The sequence below is a fragment of the Protopterus annectens genome, chromosome 9.part0 (genome assembly GCF_019279795.1).
Source record: "Protopterus annectens isolate FY-2018-M chromosome 9.part0, PAN1.0, whole genome shotgun sequence".
In the NCBI taxonomy this organism is placed as follows: Eukaryota; Metazoa; Chordata; order Ceratodontiformes; family Protopteridae; genus Protopterus; species Protopterus annectens.
Genome location: NC_056743.1, coordinates 370,517,671 through 370,542,696, shown reverse-complemented (window position 1 = coordinate 370,542,696; position 25,026 = coordinate 370,517,671). Strand labels below are relative to the sequence as shown.

General features: G+C 44.4%; 1 protein-coding gene across 3 annotated transcripts in view; it reads right to left on the bottom strand.

Annotated features, from left to right (window-relative positions):
• POLR3D (RNA polymerase III subunit D) overlaps nucleotides 1-25,026 on the bottom strand; it is a 536,125-nt gene that overhangs the window by 210,081 nt on the left and 301,018 nt on the right. For all 3 annotated transcript variants that reach the window (XM_044082919.1, XM_044082918.1, XM_044082917.1), the window contains exon 7: nucleotides 3,697-3,968. In XM_044082919.1, the coding sequence (XP_043938854.1) occupies nucleotides 3,697-3,968 (272 nt within the window). The remainder of the gene's footprint in view (nucleotides 1-3,696; nucleotides 3,969-25,026) is intronic.

Genomic DNA, 25,026 nt, shown 5'->3' with positions numbered 1-25,026 from the left:
CATCAAAACCACATTGCAAAGAATGCTTACCCACTTGTTCAGACACATGAACCAAATCCAGCAACTCTTTACACTCAATACCTTCCGCCAAAGCATCCACCTTAGATTTCAATTGTGAAAGGAGATAATTTTGATATTTTAGCATGTGAAACTGACAATTCAACGCTCTCATGGCTAGAGTGGAAGAAGTATACACTTTCTTTCCCCACCTATCCAAAGCCCTTGCCTCTTTATCAGTGGGAACAGGATTTTTAACCACAGAGGCCTTAACACCTTTAGGCCCCTGAGAAACAGTTTCTGGGTCCGCCCTAGGACTCTTAAACAAATACTTATGAGCTTCGGGCACCCTATAGTACCTATCAGGTTTAACAGGAGCAGGAGGCAAAGAGTCAGGGTTCAGGGAAGCCTCTGCAAAAACATCTTCCACCACATTCAACACAGGAGGTATAGCTAAGGGCCTATGCTGGGGTAAAAACAAGAATTCCCTAAGCCTTTTCCTGGAATCAGAGTAATCCTGGCCTTCCCATTTAAAGTGCTCCCTCATGGAATGCAGAGTCTCTGAAAATGAGAAATCCTCAGGAGGAGAAGCTGTAGGAGTGGAATCATCCACATCAGAATCAGAATAAGGAGGATACTCCAGCAAATCTTCCGCAGAAGACTCAGAAGCCTCTGAACACTGTTCAAAACTATCAAACACCGGTTCCACCCTAGGCCTCTTATCAGGAGGGGGCATAGAACCTCTAATCATAGTAATCAAATCTTCTGCCATTTTAAACATATGTTTCTTAGGTACAGAACCCGAAATGCTAGGAGAAGCCCCCACTGAAGCTGAACTTGGCCTACCTCTCAAAGAAGTTTTGGGAACAGAAGGAGAGGCTCTAACTACCTTGGGAAGAGAGGGAAGAACAGTTACCTGAGAAGCCCCCTCAGCCTGGCCTACCTCCTGAGAAGGCACATCCTGTAACAGTAAAGTTTCTGCCTGAGACTCCATAGAAACTCCTGGCAAAACCTCTGGCTCCACTGAGCCTTCTAAAGAACCGACGTCCGGGACTGCCGGTTCATCAACCCTAGGCTTCGCTGTTTTGTCCTTGCGCTTCTTGGACGAAGCGGGCGCCGGAGCATCCGACGGCATTTTATAATTGCAACGCTTCCCAAACACTAACCTGGCACAGTCTAACCTCCTCTTAATAGTGCGTTTGTTAAACCTAGCACAAGAGCGGCATCCAACAACGTCGTGCTCAGGCCCTAAACAAGGTATACACAAGGTATGGTAATCCCTATGAGGTATCTGTTTCCCACAAGAAATACAGTTATTCACTTTTTCTGACATCCGTTAAATACTGAGGCAAGAAAAACCAAAATGTTCTAACGGGGTACTTAGCCAACTTCTGATTCGGTCTGAAACTCCGGTTTCGGAAATATTTCAGAACGCCAACCTGCACTCGCAAAACTGCTTCTGCATCGGACCATGCGGCAAAAAAGACTGAGGATATGACGTCGGTCATGCGCATTAGTACCCTGACGTACTGACGTCAGTCTAATGCGCCCTGACCGACGTCAGCCATATACTCTGGTATTCGGGCCGACTGGACAGCGGACTACCCCCAATAGTAAGGACTGCAGCAATGTGGAACGAAGAACATCCTAGCTATGCAATTCCTAAAACAAGCAGCAGATACTACTGCCTATCCCACTGTTATTCTGATTAACTGCTGTCTGGGAACAATACATTCCCTTAAGTTAGAAAAGATCTTATATGATCCGTCTGCACAAAGGTGGTACACTCTACAGCGTTCTCCAACTACAGACCCAAAGCTATCTTACTGCCTCTAACCAAAATATTACAAAAATGTTTCCATATGCAACTCTTAAACTACCAATCTAATAATCTCTTATCTAGCACACAGCATGGTTTCTGCTCAAACCTTAGTACCACAACTACCCTAAGTTTTACTAATACCATCAACCAATACAGACATGCTGGAAAACCTGTATCCTCCATTATCTTGGATCTAGCCAAAGCTTCTGATATGGTGTCCCAGCAGAAACTTCTTGATGAACTTGCCATCCTAAAACTCAGCCACTCCTCCCTAGTATGGTTCCATTGTACTTAACTGGCTGACAACAAGATCTCTCATCCCTACTGCCTGTCAACATGGAGGTGCCCCAAAGGTTCAACTCTAGGCCCTGTACGTTTCAGTACTTTTATCAACAGACTCCATACATCTACTCCCCAAGCCTCCATCGTTCAGTACCCAGATGACTCTACCCTTAACCGCACTGCATCTTCTCTAAAACAATTAGAGGCTGACACAACAGTCCTTCTTAGCTGTTGAATCTGGTTATCTGATTCACAACCGATTCTCAACTCTTCCGAAACTAAACTCATGCTCTTTCACCCCAACAAATCACAAGATCCTCCAACTCCATTCCAAATATATTCCTCTAACACCATCATAATAATGGGCATATCCCAAACAAAATTATTAGGTGTTCTAAATTACAATAATTTGAAATTTGACATACATCTATCTCAGTCCATCAAGAAGACACATATTACATTAGCTACACTGTACAGAATCAAGTCTTTCTTTACTAACACAAGACATGTAATAGCCAGAACTTGTCTACTCTCCACCCTGCTATATGCCTCTCCCATCTTCTGTAACAAACAAAACTGATCTAACCAAGCTTGAAACCTGCTACAATAAAACAGCTAACTTCACTACAAACTCCCCACACAGGTCTCATCACTGCTCTGCCTTACAAAAACTAAACTGGCTAGAATTACCCCATTAATTAACCTACACTCAACTCACTACTGCTCACAAACTGTACACCAACCTGATTTAAAAAAACCCTGCTCTTCAACTAATGCTTCAACCTTACTACTCCAGTCCTCGAATAAATCTTTATTACAGGTCTCCAAATCCAACAATAAAAGCTGGGGACTCTCTCTACTCTAACTTCATCTGCAAAATATGGAATATCATCCCTCAGTCTATCTTAACTACTGCAGATCCAATTTACTTTAAAAAGCTAGCAAGGGTCTTCCTCAGTAACAACTGGCTCTGCCCATGTAATAGCCCTGGCTAAATCACCCCCCCCATGTCTAGCACCTCAACCTCCTTTTCTACATCCATGTCCACCATATGTAACTTTACTTGCTACTTTCTCTCCTATACCCCCCTGCTCTTCACTAATAATTTATCATTTTAACTTCTCTTCGCTTAATACCCTCTTACTAGTGCATATTAACTCTCACTGTCTTCTCACTTATTTACTTTAACATTCACTTTTCTCCCGTTTTCCTATTATTATTCTTCCTCTGCTCTCTTCTCTCCTCCCTTCCCTATTCTACTCCACTCTCCAGTTTATTTTTCCACATTAATATTTACTCCAGTTACTTATTATATATTTGTGAGATGTCACTCACCTATCTGATGTCCTACACTGCCTGAATTATTGATTGTGTACTTTTCTGACTATCAACAACCAGTCTAACTTGTGTAATATTACAGTCAATGTAATTCAATTTAACTTTTGTGATGTGTGTAACTTGTGCTTCCTAAATATTTGTTAATTGCCTCTGGAGCTTTTCTCCACGGGCCTCCACTTGGGCTTTCGCCCAGTCAGACTATCACGGTAAACAAATGTTAAATAAATAAAATTTTTGCAGCAGTCTGCTTCACTTACCTGGCTCTTCTCCTGCTTTAGCAGCACCATTTGTCCATCTTCTCGCTGCACTTCAGTCTTGACTGGCTTTGTGTCCTGTGTTGGAGGCTGCCCAGGAAGGGTGTCAGGTAGTTGAAAGAAAAGAACTTCTTCTTCTTTAGTTATGCTAAGCTCTTTCAAAAGTTCAGCTACCTCAATGTCCTTCACAACTGGAGGTGCCTTCCTAACATGCCCTGGCTTTTGGGACAAGACGTCACTCTTTATGTCAGCCTCATCAGGCGGTTCTTCTTTCACTTAAGAAATAAGAAAAATTATGAGATCATTGCTTTTTACATATCAAGCTGGTTTGAAGGACAGGCAAACCACAATTGTGGGAGAATACCTGCCATAACAACAGATGTTAAACTACTTGGGACTCCTGTTGCAGGAGTTTCGTAAAATGAATGGAATTTAGTAAGATGCAGATGTCAGTCTTCTGACCAGATGTTAACAGTCTGAAGTGTCTAAAGGACAAAAGGGTTACTCATGTTTGCTGTGGTCATCAACATAATGCTCAGCTGTAAAAGCATAATTCAATCAGCTTACTTGTTTTTTCTGTAACAAAAATGCCCAACAGAGACAATGAATCAGTAAATACTCTTGAACTGAATGGAGAAACCTATACAACTCTGACCCAATTATACTATTAGAACTGTATGAAACAAACTTGCCAAACTAACTGTGATGACTTTTAAAACACACATTCACAATTAGCTAATAAAGCAAAATTTGCAACATAAAACATTCATTCAGCCAACCTCCAACTTCTTTTCCTTGAAGGTACAAATATTCTAAACTAAAAATATTGAATGTGTCACATTTAGAAATGCTAGTAAAGTCAGACTTTGGTCTGAATAAATCACCATGAAGCACACCATTTTGAGGGTCCATACTATACCATTAATGACTCAGGCTTTCCCAACTGTTCCACCGCTTAAGTAAAGCTTCACAGTATTTGGCAAGGGATGCAAAAAGTCTTGACATAGGAAGGATACCAGCTCAAAATTATAATGAAACAGCTTAAAGGCCACAAGCTTTTTAAATAAGAGGTCATAATTCATTAAAAGCAACCTAGATGAAAATAATGTGAAACTATTACTTTTCAGCACACAGTCTCAAAAATAAGCTCCTAACTTGGAATGTTTAAGTAAAGAAGCAAACAATGTGATCTTAATACAGACACACAAACCAGGTGGGATGATTGGGACTGGGTTAATAAATCAGAAAGATGTAAATTAAACAGTTTATCATTTCCATTTTAAATGAAATATTAAAACATTATAAATGTAGAACAAAGATAATGAAAGAAAAATTAAGAGAAGAGATGCAGAAAATAACATGAAGGCCGTTTACTCCATGGATCCCATCCCCCACCCAATTTTGGGTATTTCTTTCACTACAAGTCTTTCTTCCCTAAAAGAAAAAGTACAGTTGTGTACACTTACCATAAATGTAGATGTTAGAGTGTCTTCACTGTTGCAGTCATCACTGTTGGGTTCTTCCTGCTGGCAGGCAGCCCTCGATCGGCCAGAATCCCAAAGTCTGGGTCCGGCGTCGGCTGTGTACTCACCCTCCCTGACGTCAGAGCACCAGGGGTACAAAGCTCCCAGCTGACGCCATGTGCTCCAGTTTTTCTTGCCCCAGATGTCAGGTGCGCAAAAGTGAAGGCTAAAAATAAAACAAAAATGTAACATACAACAAACCCCATAACCTGTAGCAAATACACCTCAGAAGAAGGGTGAAGTAGGAAATCATACCAATAAAAGTATAAGATGGGATAGGAGGGTGGGTAACCCAGACTGCAACAGTGAAGACACTCGAACATCTACATTTATGGTAAGTGTACACAACTGTACTATGTTCATAGTGTTTCACTGTTGCAGTCATCACTGTAGGGTTGAATCCCAAAGCTGAGATAAAGGGTGGTGGTTATTGAGTAGAAGGGGCGGCTAGAAGGCCTTGCAAGACTGCAGAAGCAAAGCCTGCCCTAGACTTAGAATAAAGAGGGAGATTATAGTGCTTAGAGAAAGTATGCACTGAACTCCAAGTTGCAGCTTCCAAAATATCTTTGGTAGGTACTCCCCTGAGAAAGGCAGCTGAAGTAGCAGCAGCTCTGGTAGAGTGAGTCCTAACTTTTCCTGGGATTTGCTTTCCATGATGAGAGTAACAAAATCAGATTCCATGAGCAATCCATTTAGAAATGGTCTGTTTTGAAATAGCTTTGCCTTGAGTATTTGCTGCATAAGAAACAAACAGTTGTTCTGTTTCCCTGATATCCTTGGTTCTTGTCCAGGTAAAAGCAAAGCTGCCTGTGCACATCCAAAGAATGCAAGATCTTCTCCCCCTTATTTTGTGGATTGGGGAAAAAGGTTGGCAGGTGAATAGTTTGGTTTAAAGCCACTTTAGAAACCACTTTAGGCATGAAAGTAGGGTTAGTCCTCAAAGAAACCCTGTCTTGATGAAAAATAATGTAAGGTTCCACAGCCATGAGCACTTGTAACTCCGAGACTCTCCTGGCTGAAGTTAAAGCCAGTAGGATAACAGTCTTCCATGATAAATACTTTATATCAGATGTGGCAGCAGGCTCAAAAGGAGGCAGAGTAAGTTTTTCCAGGACATAATTGAGGTCCCAGGCAGGAATGGGTGGTGTCCTAGAGGGCCTTAAATTCTTTGCTCCTCTGAGATATTGTTTCAGAAGTGGATGTGAAAAAATTGGAAGGTCTGTATTATAATGTGCAGAGATAGCGGAGGCATGTATTTTTATGGAGGAAAAAGATAAACCCTTATGCAGCATATCTGTTAGGTAATGTAGAATCAATGGAATATTTGGAATGTGAAGATCTGACTCCTGAGCATGCATCCAGGTGCAAAATCTCTTCTATTTACCTTCATAAGATTTCCTAGTGCTAGGCCTTCTGGCTTCTAAGATAACATCCATGACCTGTTTGGAAAGAGTAGGATTAATCATAGGCCCTGAATACGCCAGGCTGAGGGTTTTGATATGAGAGTGCAGGACCTGGCCGTGGTGTTGAGACAAAAGATTTGGAATCTGAGGTAGAATCCAAGGAGGTTCCTGGGATAGATTTATCAGTGTTGAGTACCAAAATTGTCAAGGCCAATTCGGGGCTGGTAAGATCAGCTTTGGTTTGTCCTGTTTTATTTTTAATAACACCCTTGGTAGAAGAGGTAGTGGTGGAAAGGCATACCCTGGGAGGTTTCTCCAACTGAATGAGAGAGCATCCACTTTCCATGCTAGCTTGTGATATGTCCTTGTGCAAAAAGTCTGTAACTGATAGTTGTGGGGAGATGCAAATAGATCTATGTCCGGGCAGCCCCAGGCTTCTGTAATCATCTTGAATATTTGGGTGTCTAGCATCCACTCGTGTGGGTCCGACACGTTCCTGCTCAGGCTGTCTGCCAGAGTGTTTTGTTTCCCTGGCAGGAATTGAGATTGTAGGTCCACTTTGCAAGCTAGTGCTGTGTTCCATAGAGTCATGGCTAGTCTGCAAAGGGGGTAGGAGTGAGAACCCCCTTGCTTGTTTATGTATCACATTACTGTGGTGTTGTCTGTCCGTATCAGTAGCTGTCCTGGCTGTAAAAGATCCCTGAAAGCCAAGAGGGCATTCTGCACAGCTAACATCTCTTAAATTGATATGTAGATGCTTCTGATCCTCTGTCTAAAAACCTTGCAGGCCTTTCCCCTGCAAGTAGGCTCCCCATGCATAATCCAAGGCGTCCATGGTTATCACTTGGTAGGCTGGAGGTAGACTGAAGGCTTTCCCTTTGTTCTGAAGACACGCCATGGCCCACCAATGGAATTCCTTTTGCAGGCAAGGCAAGACCGCAATCACTGTTTCCAGACTGTGACAATGCTGGGATCATACGCTTTTTAGGTACCATTGTATCTTCCTCATATGCAGTCTTGCATATGGTATGAGTAGGATGCAGGAAGCCATGTAACCCAAAGCCTGCAGGAATTTCCTTGTAGTTAGCTGAGACATCAACGCCAGGCTTTTGAAAGTTGAAGCCAGCTGTAGTTTTTCTGATGTCAGGAATGCCATCTGGTTTGTTGCGTTTAAAAGAGCACCCAGGAAAGTTATCAGTTGAGTGGGTGTCAAATTTGACTTTTTTACGTTCACAGTGAATCCCAGGTACTTGAGTAGATTCTGAACAAATTCCAGGTGATGGAGTAAAATGTCCTTGCTGTCTGCTTGAATAAGGCAGTCGTCCAGATAGGGTAAATTTGAATTCCCTTGAGTCTGCAGTAAGCTACTACTGGTGCCAGGCACTTGGTAAAGACCCTGGGCACAGTAGACAAGCCAAAGGGCAGCGCAGAGAGAATTGGTAATGTTTCGAGCCTGCTTTGAACCTGAGGTATCTTCTGCACTCCTGTCTGATAGGAATGTGTAGGTAAGCCTCCTTTAAATCCAATGTCACCATCCATGCATTTTTGTTCAACATTGGCAGGAGCTGCTGCAGAGTAAGCATCTTGAACTTTGGTATATCCAGGAAAGTATTTAAGACTGACAGATCCAGGATGGGTCTCCAAGTATTTTGCTTTCTGGGAACTAGAAAGAGTCTTGAATAAAAGCCTTGTCCTGTCTCTGAATTTGGAACCAGTTCTATGGCTCTCATAGCCATGAGGGACCTCACCAGTTTTAACGCCTCTGCCCATTGAGTTTTTGGTAGGTCTGGCCATCTGTTTGGTTTTGGTAAGGTGTGAAAGTGGAATTTGTAACCTCTTAAAACTACATCCTGAACCCACTTCTCTTGGGTTATGTAAGTCCAGTTTCGGTGAAAAAGAAAAAGTTTTCCTCCCAGAGGAGCTTCCAGGAGAGAGGTTCCTGGAGCTATGCAGGAGGAGTCATTGAGCCTGTTTCCTGTAAGGTTGAGACCTATCTTCTCCACCCCTGGGGGTGGAAGCACTCCACTGTCTAGGTCTGTGCTTGGGCCCTCCCTCTGGGGCGCCTATATCTACCCCTCTGAGGCCTGTACGAGCTGGGAAAGGACCAATTTTTAGCTGGCCAATTTCTGCTAAATCTAGGAGGCTGAACTTGTAAGAAATCCTTAACCATTTGCATGGATTTTGCCTTAGCCTCCATTTTCTTTATAACCTCTTCAGCCTTGGACCCAAACAAAACATTATGTTGAACAGGAGCATCCAGTAACTTTGCTTTCACTTGATCAGGCAAATTTTGTTCCTTTAACCAAGCATGCCTTCTAATGACCGTGCCAGTGGCAGCCGCCCTGCAACAGGCCTCCAAAGCATCAAAACCACAGTGTAAGGTATGTTTTCCCACCTGTTCAGTAGCATGCATCAAATCATGTAATTCCTTATTGTCTGCACATGCAGAAATGGTACTCATTTTTTGTTTCATAACAGACAAAAGGTATTGCTGATATTTCAACATATGAAACTGACAATTTAAAGCCCTAATAGATAAAGTAGCAGAAGTATACACTTTTTTGCCCCATCTCTCCAAAGCTCTAGAATCCTTATCTGACGGAAGAGGGTTCTTAGCAGTGGTGGCCTTAACAACCTTAGGACCCTGAGAAATGGTTTCTGGATCAGTAGGATTTTTATAAAGAAACTGGTGGGAGTCAGGGACTCTGTAATATCTATCAGGTTTAGCAGGGGCCGGAGGAAAGGAGTCAGGAGTTAAATTAGACTCAGAAAAGACATCATCCACAATATCCAAAACAGGAGGAATAGCCAGGGGTCTGTGTTGGGGATGAAGGAAATCCCTAAGCCTTCTCTTAGATTGAGAACTCCTGCCCTTCCCAGTGAAAATGTTCCCTCATGTCATGTAAAGTTTCCCCAAAAGAATAATCCTCAGGAGGAGAAGCTGAAGGGATGGATTCCTCAGCATCAGAATCCTCATAAGGAGGGAAAGTATAATCCTGTTCAGAGGAAGACACTGAAGAGACAGATGCCTAATCAGAGGATTCATAACCCAATTCCTGTCTTGGCCTTTTGTCAGGAGGGGGATGTGAACCCCTAATCATAGTTAACAAGTCCTCCGCCATTTTAAGCATGTGTTTTTGAGACTTAGGTCCTGGATCAGAGGAGGCCTGGGCTTGAGTCTTTGTTTTAAAAGGAGTCTTTGCCTTTGTCTTTGCCTTTACCTGAAGCTGCGTAGGCCTGAAAACCCCCTCAGAAGCTGGTACCTGCACAGCAGCTCCGGACCCATTCGAAGGAGCATTATACGAAGGTCCTGCACCTGGAGTATTCGAAGGCCTAGTTGGCTCCTCGTGGGAGCCTGTTTTGGCAAGCGGTTCTGTAATGGCCGATGACAGGAGCTGCGAAAGCACCTCACTGACGACGGACGAACCAGCAGCTGGCTCTGATTGTAAGCTGTCGTCTGATTTGGACCTCGGAGGCCTATCCTTATCCTTGCGCCTTTTATGAACTCCGGTAGTCGGAAGCGTGTCCGACAACATGTTATAATTAAATCGCCTCCCAAAGTAATGAAAGGCAAAATCGTATCTCCGTTTAATAGTATGTTGATTAAATCTAGCACAAAACAGACAACTAGCTACGTCGTGGTCAGGGCCTAGACAAGGAATACACAGTAAGAGTGAAAATCCTTATGAGGTATTTGCTTCCCACATGAAATACAATTATTAACTTTCTAACATCGGTCTGGAGCAAGAAAAAAGTTTCCCCAATGGGGTACTTAGCTTTGAAAAGAATGTCTTCGGAATGAAGCACCAAAAATAACAGGAGACAGCAGACCGGCACTTGCGAACTGCTTCCACCATGCAGCAAGAAAGACTGGAGAACATGGCGTTGGCTGGGAGCTTTGTACCCCTGGCGCCCTGACGTCAGGGAGGGTGAGTACACAGCCTATGCCGGACCCAGACTTTGGGATTCTGGCTGACCGAGGGCTGCCTGCCGGCAGGAAGAACCCAACAGTGATGACTGCAACAGTGAAACACAATGAACATCTCTTCACGTGCCTCATTTCTAGCTTAGTGTTATACTGCCTGTCTTTAAATATACCACCTCAATATATTTCTACTCCTAAACCTCTTTATTATACTAACAATTTCCTACATTTTAACACTTTTATTAAATTGACCGAACAGAAAATAGAAGCACTAGGAGCCACGAGCCACAGGAACAGACTTTATTAAATCCAAGTACTAAAATCCACATAGAAACGCTGAACTATTTCTCTGCGTTTTTCGTCACAAATGTAACTTCATCAACTTTTATTAAATTATTACTTAAAACTATACATTAATACAAAAATTTAAATTATATAGTTATCATAACTATGCATCTGTGTTGTTCATTTTTATTCTTTCTCAACAAATGGGTTTGGATCCAATCTTTGGATCCAACACATCCACTTTTTTCTTGCAGTCTAGGATCAGACTCTCGAGCTCCTCCCTTTACTCAATGTCCCTGATCACTGCTTCACCTCAGATTGCATTTGCTGCCTCTAAGCTATGTTTGAAAATGTAACAACCATAACATGGATATAAAATGCAGACGATGCAACAGAATAGAACAGAGGCTCAAACTGGAAAAATGGTATCTGAAACTCCATCAGGTCATTCCCAAAGACAAGGGAGGGGGAAGGTGGGAGGGAAGCTAAGGAAGAATGAAAATGAACACTCATGCAACGTTAACTACGTAGCTTCAATATCTGATGTTGTCATTTTCATTCTTTCCTCAATGAATGGGACAGTTCCCAGCTACAGTAACCTTCAGTGGCCCCTCATGGAAGGATGTTTCAGAGTACCCCAGAGCCAAATGCAGCTCTATTCCTGGAGACTATGTCCAATTTATAATGAGCCACAAAGGTATGAGCTTTAGACCAAGTGGCATCTGGACAAATATCAATGGAAGCTCTGGAACAAAAAGCAGTTGATGTAGCCACTGACCTAGATGAATGAGCTTTTGGTCATCTTGGCAAGGTGAAGCCTTTTAAGGAGTACACATGTGAACTATAATCAGTTACCATTTGGCTATTGCAGTTTTTGAGACAGGCCTACCAAATTTGTTTTTGGCAAAGGAAACTAATAATCGATCAGTCTTCCTACATTTTATGAAGATAGAAATGAAGTTGTCTATGTACATCTTTATTCTCAAATTTAGGGAAGAAAGCTGGCAAATTGATGACTTGATTGATATCTGCTTCTGACACAACTTTGGGTAAAAAAAAGATGGATTTGTAGGTAAGGCAACTCTGTCCGTATGGAAGGTCAAGGAAGGCGGATTTGAAGGGAGTGCTTGGAGTTCAAACACTTGCCTTGCCAAAGTTATGGCTACGAGAAAAACTGTTTTCTGAGAAACTTGAGGTCCACTTTTGCGGAGGATTCAAAGTGCGACTAACAGACTCTGTACTACTCTAAATTAAGATCCCAAGGTGGTATAGGCTCCTTAATAGGTTGCCTAAGTAAAAAAAAAAGTACCCTTAAGAAAAGCCTTGCACAACTTACATGCCAAAGGGAAAGCATCATCTCCGATGTGAAAATTCAAAATGGCAGTCAGCTGAAATAAGAAGTTATGTACCTACCATAACGTTCCATGTTAGTTGTCTTCTCTCGCCTTCTTTCTTGCTTGATGGGTTCGGAGCCGATCCCTCGGCTCCGACTCGGCACTTGCTTTAGCTCGAGAACTCCTTTTACCAGCTCGAGGCAGCCCCATATCCCATGATGCAAGGCAGGAAGTACCCAGATCTCGTTTGTTGACAAAAGGGCAATAACACCAAGCATAAACAATACTTCCCAAAGGAAGAAGAAACTTACAGATGGAAAAAGGACCAGGTCTAAATGGTCTTTAGCATTATAGTTTCTTATACAAGGTCTGTCCAGGCCAGGGGGAAGGAGGGAGGGTCGCAAGAAAGAAGGCGAAAGAAGACAACTAACATGGAACGTTATGGTAGGTACATAACTTCTTAATGTTAAGTTGTCAATCTCGCCTTCATTCTTGCTTGATGGGACCGCGTCCCTAGCACCTCTATCCTGGGTGGCTCAATGGAACAAACTCTTGAGGACTGTAGAGCCAAAACTGGCTCTGTCCCTGGAGGCCAAGTCCAATTTGTAATGGGAAACAAAAGTGTGAGGAGTGGCCCAAGTGGCCGCTGCACAAATAGTGTCTAAAGGTAGTCTAGCTTGAAAGGCTGTAGAAGTAGCTAAACTCCTAGTTGAATGTGCTTTAGGTTTTGAGCACAGCTGTTTTCCCTGATCGTATAAATTTCAGTGATGACCGAAGAAAGCCATCTGGACAAAGTCACTTTAGAAACAGGAAGGCCTTTTTTATTATCCGCATAGGAAACAAAAAGTTGATCAGATTTCCTAAATTTTTTTGTTCTGTCCAAATAATATCTAAGCTGACGGTGGACATCAAGATAATGTAGCTTTTGTTCAGCTCTATCTGAATAGTTAGGAAAAAATACAGGAGATCAATGGATTGATTCAGATTGTTTTTGAAGCGACCTTAGGTAAAAATGATGGATTAGTTCTCAAAGATACTCTGTCTTTGTGAAAAATCAAATAGGGGTCGAACCGAAGAGCATGAAGTTCAGACACCCTCCTGGCAGATGTAATAGCCACTAGGAATAAAGTTTTCCAAGAAAGATATTTCAGGGAACAAGAAACAGCTGGCTCGAAGGGGAAGAATCAAGGATGTCAGCACTAAATTTAGATCCCACTGAGGAGGAGGATTCCTGATTGGAGGCTTTAGTAGGAAAATTCCTTTCAAGAAGGCCCTGCAGAGCCTATGGGACATAATATTATGATCTGCTATCCCAACATGAAAATTAGAAATAGCAGCCAACTGAACTCTGACTGTGGAAGAAGAGGAGCCTGCATGAAAAATCTCTGCTAAGAAGTCCAGAACTGCTTGAACAGGGGCAGTAAAAGGATCAATATTTTGGGCCTTAGCCCAATAAGAGAAACGTTCCATTTGCTCGTAAATCCTCCTGGTAGAGGATTTTAGTGAAGTTACTATGATATCTCTAACTGGGTTAGAGATCAAAGGAAGCCTGGCTAAGGAAGGAAGTGGAGCAACCATGCTGTGAGGTTGAGAGAAGGGATTGACCGGTGCAGCTGACCGGATTGGTGAATCAGTAGATCTGGCACTGGGTCCAGATGCCACGGCTGCACCAAAAGGTGGCGATGGAGGAACGGGAACCAAACTTGTCGAGGCCAGTAAGGGCAATGAGAATCAATTTGGCTCTCAAACGGTAGCTTTCTGGATCACCTGAGGGCTCAGAGGAAATGGCCGCAAGCCATAAAGAAGTCCCTGGGCCCAATCCTGCGCCAGAGCGTCTCTGGGGATGGCCTGATAGAGGAAGAGGCTGAAGAAGTCTGGACATTTGCTGTTTTGGGGAGTAGCAAAAGATCGCAACATGGACGACCCCATTCCAGAAAAATCTCTTCCGCTATGGATTGCTTGAGAGACCACTCGTGAGGCATGAGAATAGCTCTGCTCAATCTGTCCGCTATAATGTTGGTTTTCCCAGGGATATGCATTGCTACCAGAAACCGATGAGAGGAGATCGCCCATTGCCATAGTCTGAGCGCTTCTCGACACAAGGGGTAGGACTTGGTTCCGCCCTGTTTGTTGATATACCAAACTACAGACATGTTGTCTGTGTGGACTGCAATTGTCCCTACGGGAAGAAAGTCGTTGAGGGCTTGCAACGTTAAAAACACTGCTCTCATCTCCAGGACATTTATGTGCAGATGGTACTCGAACGGTTGCCACGTCCCATGAACCATCCTGCCCTGATAATGACCCCCCCACCCGATCAGGAAGGCATCCGTGGTGACAGTGGCTATCGGGGACGGAGGTACAAAGCACCTGCCTTGGTGAACCTGAGACGATGTGATCCACCAAGCAAGATGTTCTTTGCATGTTTGTGTCACCAGAATCTGGTGACGCATTGGGAGTTGCTGGTATGACCACTGTGTGAACAGCATCCACTGAAGGAGGCGCATGTAGAATCGAGCCAGGGAAGAAGAGTGATGGCCGCAGCCATAAGACCTAATACCTTTAGAACCATTCTGGCCTGTACCTTTTGCTGGCCAGAATGATCCTGACATGAGTCTGAATGTCTGAAACTCTTTGTTCTGTAAGGGTAGCTGACATCCGAACAGTGTTTAAGTTTGCGCCTATGAAGGTAATAGACTGGCAGGGCGATAAGGATGACTTTTCGTAGTTGACTGAGATGCCCAAATGAGAACAAAGGTCTATTGTGTAATCCCTGGCTTGTATAAGCTGATGCCTGGTGGTGGCTGACAGGAGCCAGTCGTCGAGATACGGAAACACCTGGAATCCTTGACGTCTCAGGTGAGCCGTGACCACTGCCATGCATTTGGTGAACACTCTGGGGGCTGTAGTGAGACCAAAGGGCAGGGCTCTGAACTGGAAATGACTGGACCCCAGCCGAAAGCGGAGAAATCTCCTGGAGCGTCTGTGAATTTTGATGTGATAGTACGCATCCTGAAGATCTATTGAGCACATCCAGTTGTCCTTCTGTAAGAAGGGCAGAATTGACTGAAGAGTGACCATTCGGAATCTTGTCTTCTTGACAGACTTGTTTCTGCTGAGATCCAATATTGGTCTCCAGTCTCCCGTCTTTTTGGGGACCAAAAAGAACCTTGAGTAGATTCCGGGCTCTGAATGGTCTATTGTAACTGGCTGAATGGCTCTTTTTTGCAGTAGTTTTGCGATCTCTAACTCTGCAATGTCCCTTAGACCGGGTGGTACATCTGGAAGGGAACTTGAGGGGAAGGGACTTTCCTCGAAAGGAATTATGTAACCCTTGGATATGATCGACTGTACCCATCTGTCTTGAGTGAGGGAATGCCAGGCTTCTGGGTACAGTGATAATCTTCCCCCGACTGCCTCCAAGGAGGCAGAAAAATTAAGTTTAAAGTTAAACTATCAAATATAAAAGGTTTTTAAGTAAAAAGGGGCTTAAATGTCACAAAAGTGAATTACTTACCAGGAGCTGGTAAAGAGAAGACCTCCCAAGCGAAGCGGCAAACGAGATCTGGGTACTTCCTGCCTTGCATCATGGGATATGGGGCTGCCTCGAGCTGGTAAAAGGAGTTCTCGAGCTAAAGCAAGTGCCAAGTCGGAGCCGAGGGATCGGCTCCGAACCCATCAAGCAAGAATGAAGGCGAGATTGACAACTTAACATTTTAATAGCAGAGAAACTAACCCCGCCTTGAAAAAGAAATGTTAGAAATTCTAAAACAGCATGAATTAGGGCATAAAAAGTATCCAAATCTCTCTGTTGAGCCCATAAGGTGAATCTCTTCCATTTACTTTTGTAAAACTTTATTATAGAGGGTTTCTCAGATCAAAACAAAATTCTACAAACAGGAGAGGAAAGCCTGGAATGTCTAGCCATCCCTAGAACTGGAGAATCCATGTGGTCAATTTGAGGCCTGGAATGTTCGGATGAGTCAGGCCTGACGGTTGCAAGAGGAGATCTGGTCTGGGTACAGTGTCCATGGAGGACATGTACAGTGTCCATGGATGACATATCAGATGAGAACACAGGAAGGGAAACCAAATCTGCTGAGGACAAAGGGGGCAATGAGGACTACTTCGCTCTTCAACTTGAAAGCTTTCTGAAGAAACTTGGGAATTAGGGGTAGAGGGGAATAAGCATAAAGAAGACTGGAGGGCCAAATGTGAATACAGCATCTCTTGGGGAGTCTCTTTGAGGGGGGGATTAGGGCAAATAACCTGTTGAACGTGTTGAGGGGAGAGGCAAATATGTCACAGCATGGTTGACCCCACTGGGGGATGATCATGTTTGCCACTGACTGACAGAAAGCACTAGTCAGACATCAGAATATTTCTGCTAAGCCTGTTCGCTAGTACATTTGACTTCTCAGGAATGTGTGCCACTATAAGAAAGCAGTTGGATGAGCTTGCCCATTGCCAAACTCTCATTGCTGCTCAACAAAAGGGTAAGATCTGGTTCCCCCCTGGTTTGTTGATGTATCAAACCACTGACATACTGCACATTTTAATAGCAACTGTCCCCAGAGGGAGAGAGAGTTCTGGAAGGCCTACAGTGCTAATAGGACCACTCAACTCCAGGACATTTGCACGCAATTCAATCTCTACTAGGGTCCATGTGCCTTGAACATTCTGTCCCAAGTAATGTCCCCTGCAAACTGGAAGGTGTCCATGGTCAACATGGCAATGGTTGGAGGAAGGATAAAGGGGCGACTTTGGCAAATCTTACTGGAATGGATCCACCACACTGAGTCTTTGCATACCCTGGACAGTTTTATTAGAAATTGTAAGGACTGATGTATAATGGACAATTGCACTTGTAAAGTTCACTGAAGGATTCTCATGTGAAAATGAGCTGTTGGTATTAAAGTGATTGCAGCAGCCATTGATCCCACATCTCTTTAAATCAGTTTGGCTGGAGGAAAATGATGAGACAGAACCTGACTGACATGTAAAATTCTGCTCTGTGGTAAGAACGCTTGAAGATTCACTGTGTCCAGGCTTATATTGGTTGAAGTTTTGATTTTGCAAGATTTACGGTGATACCTAGAGAGTCAGTCAACTGAAGAAGATAGTCTCTGGGTGTTATTAATAGATGCCTGGTTGATGCAGTGAGAAGCCAGTTGTCTAAATAAGGAAACACCATAAATCCATGCAGTCTTAGATGAGCTGGAACCACTGCCATGCATTTGGTGAACACCCTGGGGGCTGTGGTGAGACCAAAGGGAAGGGCTCTGAAGTAATGAAGACTGGCTCCCAGACGGAAGCTAAGGAATCTTCGGGATCATCTGTTCATTTCTATGTGACAGTATACACACCCTTCAGATCTATAAAGCACATCCAGTAGCCTTTCTGGTACAGTGGTTGAACTGACACAACCGTGATCATCTGGAATTTGCAGTTTTATATGAATTTGTTTACATAACCGAGATCCAGGATGGGTCTCGGGTCCAGTCTTCTTTGGCACTAAAAAGAATCTAGAGTAAAAACCAGATTCTCTTTGATCTGGCGGGACCTCATGAATGACTATAGTCTAGCAGTTTATGGATTTCCAGAGCAGTTTGCTCCTGCTGATTGGGTGACTGGCAGTGGAACAGAGCCAGCCAGAGACCCTAACTGTGTCGGGAAGGGGGGGGGTCCCCAACACCGGTGGCCTCTCACTAGAAATCCCCTGGTCCTGACATTCCACAACCTGTTGTAATGGAAAAGGAGAGTGGAGTCTTGTAGATGTGGAGGGTCTCCTAGCCACATGGGCAGGGGACGGCAAAAAGCCCAACTCTAATTAGGCCTTGAGGAAACTCCTAGTTATTCTATCCATATCCAAGGAAAGATGATTTCTGGAAGACCTGGATGAAGCTGACAAGTGGCCAGATCTTGCTGGGGATCCAACCTTGGATCCCACAGCCCTATGATCCAGAGAAGGGGATCTACTCCGAGTCGGATCCGACTTCTTGGAGGACTGAGAAGGGGAACTTTCAATTACAGTGGGATCTGACAGGACTGTCAGATCAGACAGCCTAGTTGGATCCAACGCTTTGGATGGCATGCCGGACAGATATGAAACTGGTCAGATCCACAGACGGCTTGCAGCTACTCTATCTGAAGGCCTCCACTCTTCTGAGGCGTTGGATCTGAGAGTCTGATCTGAGGCACTCAGAACGACGGATCTCGCATCTGAAGCTGAAGAGGTTGGACTTGGATCCTGGGATCTATGATCTGACAGCCTATGCTTCTTAGGGAGAGAAGAAGAGGACCCCTCCCTCCACCAAGGGAGGAGACAGCCTCTTCTTAGGCTCTTGCGAGGGCTTGGAAGGGGAGTCTGAGAGCAGAGGACCACCATGAGCCAAGCCCCTCCAGTAAAAGCTTATTGTGGCACTCCACCAGGACCCTGGTGTTGAATGCGGCACAGATGTCGCATTCAACCTTGCAGGTTCCCCAACCTCAAACAATACAGACACTCCTCATGTGAGTCAGAATATGGCATCTTCTGACCGCACGAGGAGCATCCCCTAAACCCAGAAGGTTTTTCAGCCATGCTAAGCACAGAGAGACAGACAGACAGAGACAGACAGACAGAGACAGACAGACAGACAGAGACAGACAGACAGACAGAGACAGACAGACAGAGAGACAGAGAGACAGACAGAGAGACAGAGAGAGACAGACAGAGAGACAGAGAGAGACAGACAGAGAGACAGAGAGAGACAGAGAGACAGAGAGACAGACAGAGAGACAGAGAGAGACAGACAGAGAGACGTACGCAGACAGAGAGACGTACGCAGACAGAGAGACGTACGCAGACAGACACACGTACGCAGACAGACACACGTACGCAGACAGACACACGTACGCAGACAGACACACGTACGCAGACGCACGCACGCACAGACGCACGCACGCACAGACACACGCACGCACAGACACACGCACGCACAGACACACGCACGCACAGACACACGCACGCACAGACACACGCACGCACAGACACACGCACGCACACCAGCTGTAAATACACTACTACTAGAAAGAGGAAAGGATAGAGAGAATTCTTTTTTTAAACTACCCTAAAAGTAAAAAGAGCAGGAAGCAGTAAACAGCGGAAGAGGAGGAGGGAATCCCAAGTAAAGGATTTAGTAACTGGGAGGAGATGCAAATTCAACTAAGCTACAGATGGGGAGGGGGAGAGAGAAAATAACTTAGCAAAAATAACCACTTACCTGTTAACTGCTAGTCTGAGCTTGGACCATGTCTGAAGCATTTCAGTGGCAAACGAGATCGGAGGGTTGGTTAGAAGGTAGCAGGGGATTATGGGAAGGGGAGGAGCTTGAGCTCTGGATCTGTCTTAGAAGTTGCCGGCTTGGATCCAAGGTTATATCAAAGACCAATGACATGGATAGCATATAAATTAGCCCCAATGAGTATAGGATCATAGGAGGTTACTAGGCTAATGGCCCTAGGGGCCTTACAAGCCTAGCCAAGCGTTTATCCCCCCCAAAAAAATCCTCAGTTATCCCCTATCGCCCCAGTCAATGAGGGACAAAGGTGGAACCCCTGGGACAAATTTGTGGTTTCCCATCCACTCATCAAGACTGCACTTGAAGAGGGTCAGCAAGGTACTCTGACATGCATGGGAAGTCCATTCCAGAGAGAGGGCAGCCTCTGGGAGATGAGCCTGTCTCTCCAGCAGGTTTTCTTAATGTCACATATTGGATTTAGCCCTACCAAGCGGGTAATGTGCAAGGAGTTACACTTACAGATATGGAGCACCTCTAGTAGAGCAGGATCCAATACTGCCTTGTAGGCAAGACACAGATCACCTCTGAGCAATCTGTATCATACAGAGTAGAGCGATAGTGATTTGAGCCTGTCCACACAGGACAAGTGTCGGAGGCCATGGATTCTCTTTGTGAGCTACTTCTGTGGTCTTACCAGTTGGTGCAGGTGTTTGGAGAGGTACATACTAAACGGGGCATTATACTCAATTACAGGCCTAATGAGGAAGGAGTACAGAGAGGTAAATAACCTCTTTTTTTCTAGATGCAATCCCTTTACTTATGAGATGAACCAAGTAAAAGGCTTTTCTGACCACGGCCGCCACATGATGGTCAAAGGAGAGACGGTTGTCAACCTGAGTACTCATGTCTCACCACGGGTTGCATGCTTAGGGGTTTGCTGCTGATGTGGTAATCAGTAGGGCCGTGTTTTTGTCGAATTATATGATATGATAATGCATTTTGTTGCATTTATCTTAAGGCCATAACTTTGATACCAGTTATTTGGAGCTGTGAGACCCTCTTGCAGTATGTTAACATCATTTGGAGAGTCAATGACAGCACCCAACTTACAGTCATCCGCAAACATTGTCAGCCACAGGCCCTTTGCCTAAATCTCTGAGAAGTAGATGTCAAAAAGCAGGGGTCCCAGGACAGATTCCTGGGGAACACCACTAGCGACATGTCTGTTGGAGGTGGTGGTGCCTGTTTTGACCTTGTAGGTCCTATCGGTGAGCCAGCTCACCACCCATCTGATGAGATAGGGATTTACACCAAGTTTTGTTAGCTTTTTAATGATGCTCGAGTGGGGGACTGTGTCACAGGCCTTGGCCAAGTCAAGGTAAGCTGTATGTACTGACCTTCCCTCATCAAGGGCCTTGGTGACAGTCTCAAAGAAGTCAACCAGGTTAAATAGGCAAGATCTGCCCTTGATGAATCCGAACTGGTTGGGGTCAAGTGCTTGGAGACTGCCTATGTCCTAATTTATGAGATCCATAATAATACGCTCCATGGCTTTACAGATCAGACTTGTCAAGTTAATGGGGTGATAGTTTCCCAGGTCAGTAGTGATACCACCTTTGTGCACAAGGATGACAATGGCAGTTCTCCAATCTGCTGGAATAAAACCTGTAATTAGGCTGTGGTTAGCCCGGTCAACAAATGTAAAATAAAATAAATAAAATAAAATTAGGCTGTGGTTGAATAGGGTGCTCAATGGCGAAGCTAGTTCTTGCTAGAGATGGTACACAACACAGCCTGGGATACTATCAGGTCACATGGAAGCTGTGTTCTTTGCCTTGGATAGGGCCTTTAACACTTGATCTAGAGAGATGTGAGGTGTGGGAAAAGTATGGGGGATGTTGAATGGGCCTTTAGGAGGGATGGGAGTGAAGTTTGCACTGAACCTATCAGCTAGCAGGTTGGCTAAGTCAACAGGATCAGTATAGAATCAGAATAAATGAGATCATACCATAGACAATTTGAGGGGACCCATGTATGGGATAAAGCATTTAAGAACTGCCTCTGTCCATTAGTAGTACAGGAGACAGTACTGGAGTAAATCTTCTGTTTCCAATCCGCAGATCCAAGCTGTGCTTCAATACGTACAAGGATGAACTTTGCTTTATGCGGATGGGGAGTCTGTCTCAGTAGATGCCATTTATGTCAGACAAAGGTAACCTCTTAGCAGTCATAGCATGCAGGACTTGTTTAGTCCTTGTATCCTTTTAGAAATGCATCTTCTGTGACTAGCTAGAAGAGCCCTGGGGGCTTGTTTGGACATCTACTTTTAATACCTTGGAAACTACAGGAAAAAAAAAAAAAAAAAAGTAATACTGTCAGTGTACCTGATGTACAAAGACAACTTCACTCTTGTTGAGATGTCTAGAGAGGAAGTACTGCCAGGTATTGCAAGAAAGGGGCCTGATGGGTTAGATACAACCAGAAATACAGTGGTGGTCAGGACAGGAGAAAGAAAATTAACAGGAAAGGTGGGACATTCAGGAGAAAGAATACCTCAGATATCTCAGACTACATGAAATGACAGAATACAAAAGAATTTAGAAATGAAAGAAAATTCATGGGATACTGGAAAGGAGAGGACATAAAACACATACACACACACAACTGGGCAGAAACAATGCAATTAGAATTACAATTCTCCCAGTTATAGCACATGTAGAAAAAAAATGGCAGTAGAGGCAATGGGAGTCTAAACCAATACAATTACAGGATGACCCGGATGGGTTGACACAAAAAGGGAAAGAGAGAAGGGTCGCAAAAAAAAGCTAAGACTAAGTACAAAAAAGGGGGGCTGGGAACGCAGACACATATCAATGCAGGCCTTAACATATAATCTACTTAGGTGGGTACAGAGACCAAAAGGCAGGAGGAGAGAGGGCAAAAAGATTGTGGGACATGGGGGTAGACCATAAGGCAAGAGGAGAGAGGGCAAAAAGATGGCAGGAAAAATATAGGAGACGGAATGAGGAGGCACTAAACGGATACAGCAACACTGCACACTGAAAAGGGAAAGAAAGGCATATATATGGGAGGTAAGAAAAAGGGATAACAGGAGAACAGGAATTATCAATGGAAGCTGCAGGAGGAACGGACCGTATTTAAATCCCTACGAGAAAAATTAGTTGTGTAAGAACTTACCACGATAGATGTCCTTCTATTCTCTGTTGCTGTACTCCAGACTTAAGGGAGTTGCCTGCCAAGACGTCGGCCAGTATGACAAAATCCTTTACTACCTAAGGCAGACAGCAGACAGCCACAAAAGAAACGTACATACACACCACCCTCAGAAATGAAGCCCCAGACAGTGAAACCGTTTAAGGGGAATGAGGATACGTGCACTTGAGAAAAGCAAGACGTGGGGAAAGGAGGGAGGGATGGAATACTGCAGAGAAGAGAAGGACATCTATCATTATGGTATATTCTTGGACAACTAATCTAGGTTCTTTTCTTCTGTTGCAGTATTCCTGACATAAGGGAGATTACAAAAATATGAGATCTTGGGCTAGATCCAGGGATTATTTCTTGAAGCTGATGGTAAATCCCAGGCTTTGAAGAAGGGCAATTGCCATTTGGAGGGATGTGTACAATTCTGCTTGAGAAGTGGCTTGGATTAAGAGGTCGTTCAGGTATGGGTAAATTAAGATTCCTTGGAACCTGCAAAAGGCTACTACTGGGGCTTGACATTTTGTGAAGACTCTTGGAGCTATAGAGTGTCCAAAAGGTGAAACTGAGAACTGATAGTGTGAGGATCCCACAGAAAATAGTAGGAATCTCCTGCATCTGTGATGAACTGGGATATGGAGGTAGGCATCCTTGACATCTACTGAAGCTAGAAATGCCTGAGGAAGGACAAGAGGAAACGGTGTTTGTGGGTTAACATTTTGAAAGAGGGGACTACGAGGAAATCGTTGAGGGAGGAGAGATCTAGGATTGGTCTCAAGGGTCTTTCCTTTCTGGGAACTAGGAAAAGATGGGAGTAAAAGCCCCTTCCCTCTTCCCCATGGAGAACAGGTTCTATTGTGCCCTGCTGTAGGAGTTTTAGTAGAACTGGCAGGAGAAGGGAGAGCTGATCTTTTGCTGGTACCGGAATTCCCCTGAAGGCAGATACTTTGTGCGAAACCATGAAATACTCCCTTTTTATAATACTTAACACCCAAGAGTCCTGAGTGATGAGTTCCAAGGAAGGAAGGGAGAGGGAAAGGCACTGGGACAGGGGAACTGGTTGTTGCAAGAGTCACAAAGATGAGCCCATTTGATCAGGAAAGGCCTGCTTGGTTACACGAGGAACAGCAGCAGAAGAGGAATTAAACTGTCAGGTCTTCTTTGCCCTCTTTTGGGGACTAGACTGAGGTGCTCTGGATTGCCTGCATATGAAAGTTTGTTTTGCAGGATGACTCCTATGAAACTTAGGCACAGGGGATACCAAAATGCTCTTGGCTTTTTTCCTGCAGAGATTTGAAGAGCTCTCCAGAAGGTTTCCCAAACAGGAAAGTATAATTCGGGGGGGGGGGGGGGCATCCATCAGTTTTGCCTTGATATCCTCAACTAGAGACTGAAGCCTTAGCCAGGCAAATCTTTTAAGGGCAGAAGGGGAAGCAGCAGCCCTAGGGGAGGCTTCTACTGCATCACAGGTGCATTTGACAGAACGTATGGCTACCTGAGAGGAGGTGGCAAGGAGAGGGGATGCCAGGGTCTTATTTGCAGAGTTGGGCATATCTGATACTAATTTTGAGACCTGGGAAAGGAGCTCCCAAGTTGTACGTGGTCATGTGTGTCTGATAATTTAAAGCTCTAAAGGCCAGGATAGCAGAGGTAAAGATCATAGTAAATTACTAAGCTACTAGCCCAGAGGCCCTTAAAAGCCTAGCCAAAAATTCAGTCCATTTCCCAACAGGTCAGCACCCTATGCCACTGTCCAGAGACGGGTGGAATCCCAGGGATGTATTTTCTGTTCCCCATCCAGTTATCCAGGTTGCGCTTAAAAAGGGTTAATGAGGTACATTTCTTTCCCAGCTTCTCCAACTGTCTGCTGTCTTTATCTGAAGCCACAAGGGAAGAGGAAGGAATGGACCTGGAGGCCTCTTCAGAGGCAACAGAAATAACTAAAGGATTTGAAGCAGGTGCCTTAAAAAGAAATAGTCAGACCCAGGGTACTTTTATAGTACCTGTCAGGCTTTTTAGGTGCCGGGGGCCGAGAGTCTGGGTGGGTGGAAATGGATGTACAAAGGCATCCAGAAATGCAGGGATTACAGGAGGGATGGCTGAAAGACTGGGGGTCTGAACCTGGAAGAGGGGGAGTCGCCACTTGAAGTGGTCCTGCATTCGGCAGATGATTTCCCCAAAAGAAATCTGTCCCATTAGAGCCCTCTTCTGGGGAGGCATAATCCAAAGGGGAGGAAATTTGGGAGGCATAATCCAATTCTTCAGCCTCCTCCTCAGAAGAGGAGCCTTCATCCAAAGTAAGATGGGGCGTAGGTCTCTTCCTAGGGAAAGAAGGCCGGGGCGGACGGGAAACAGCGC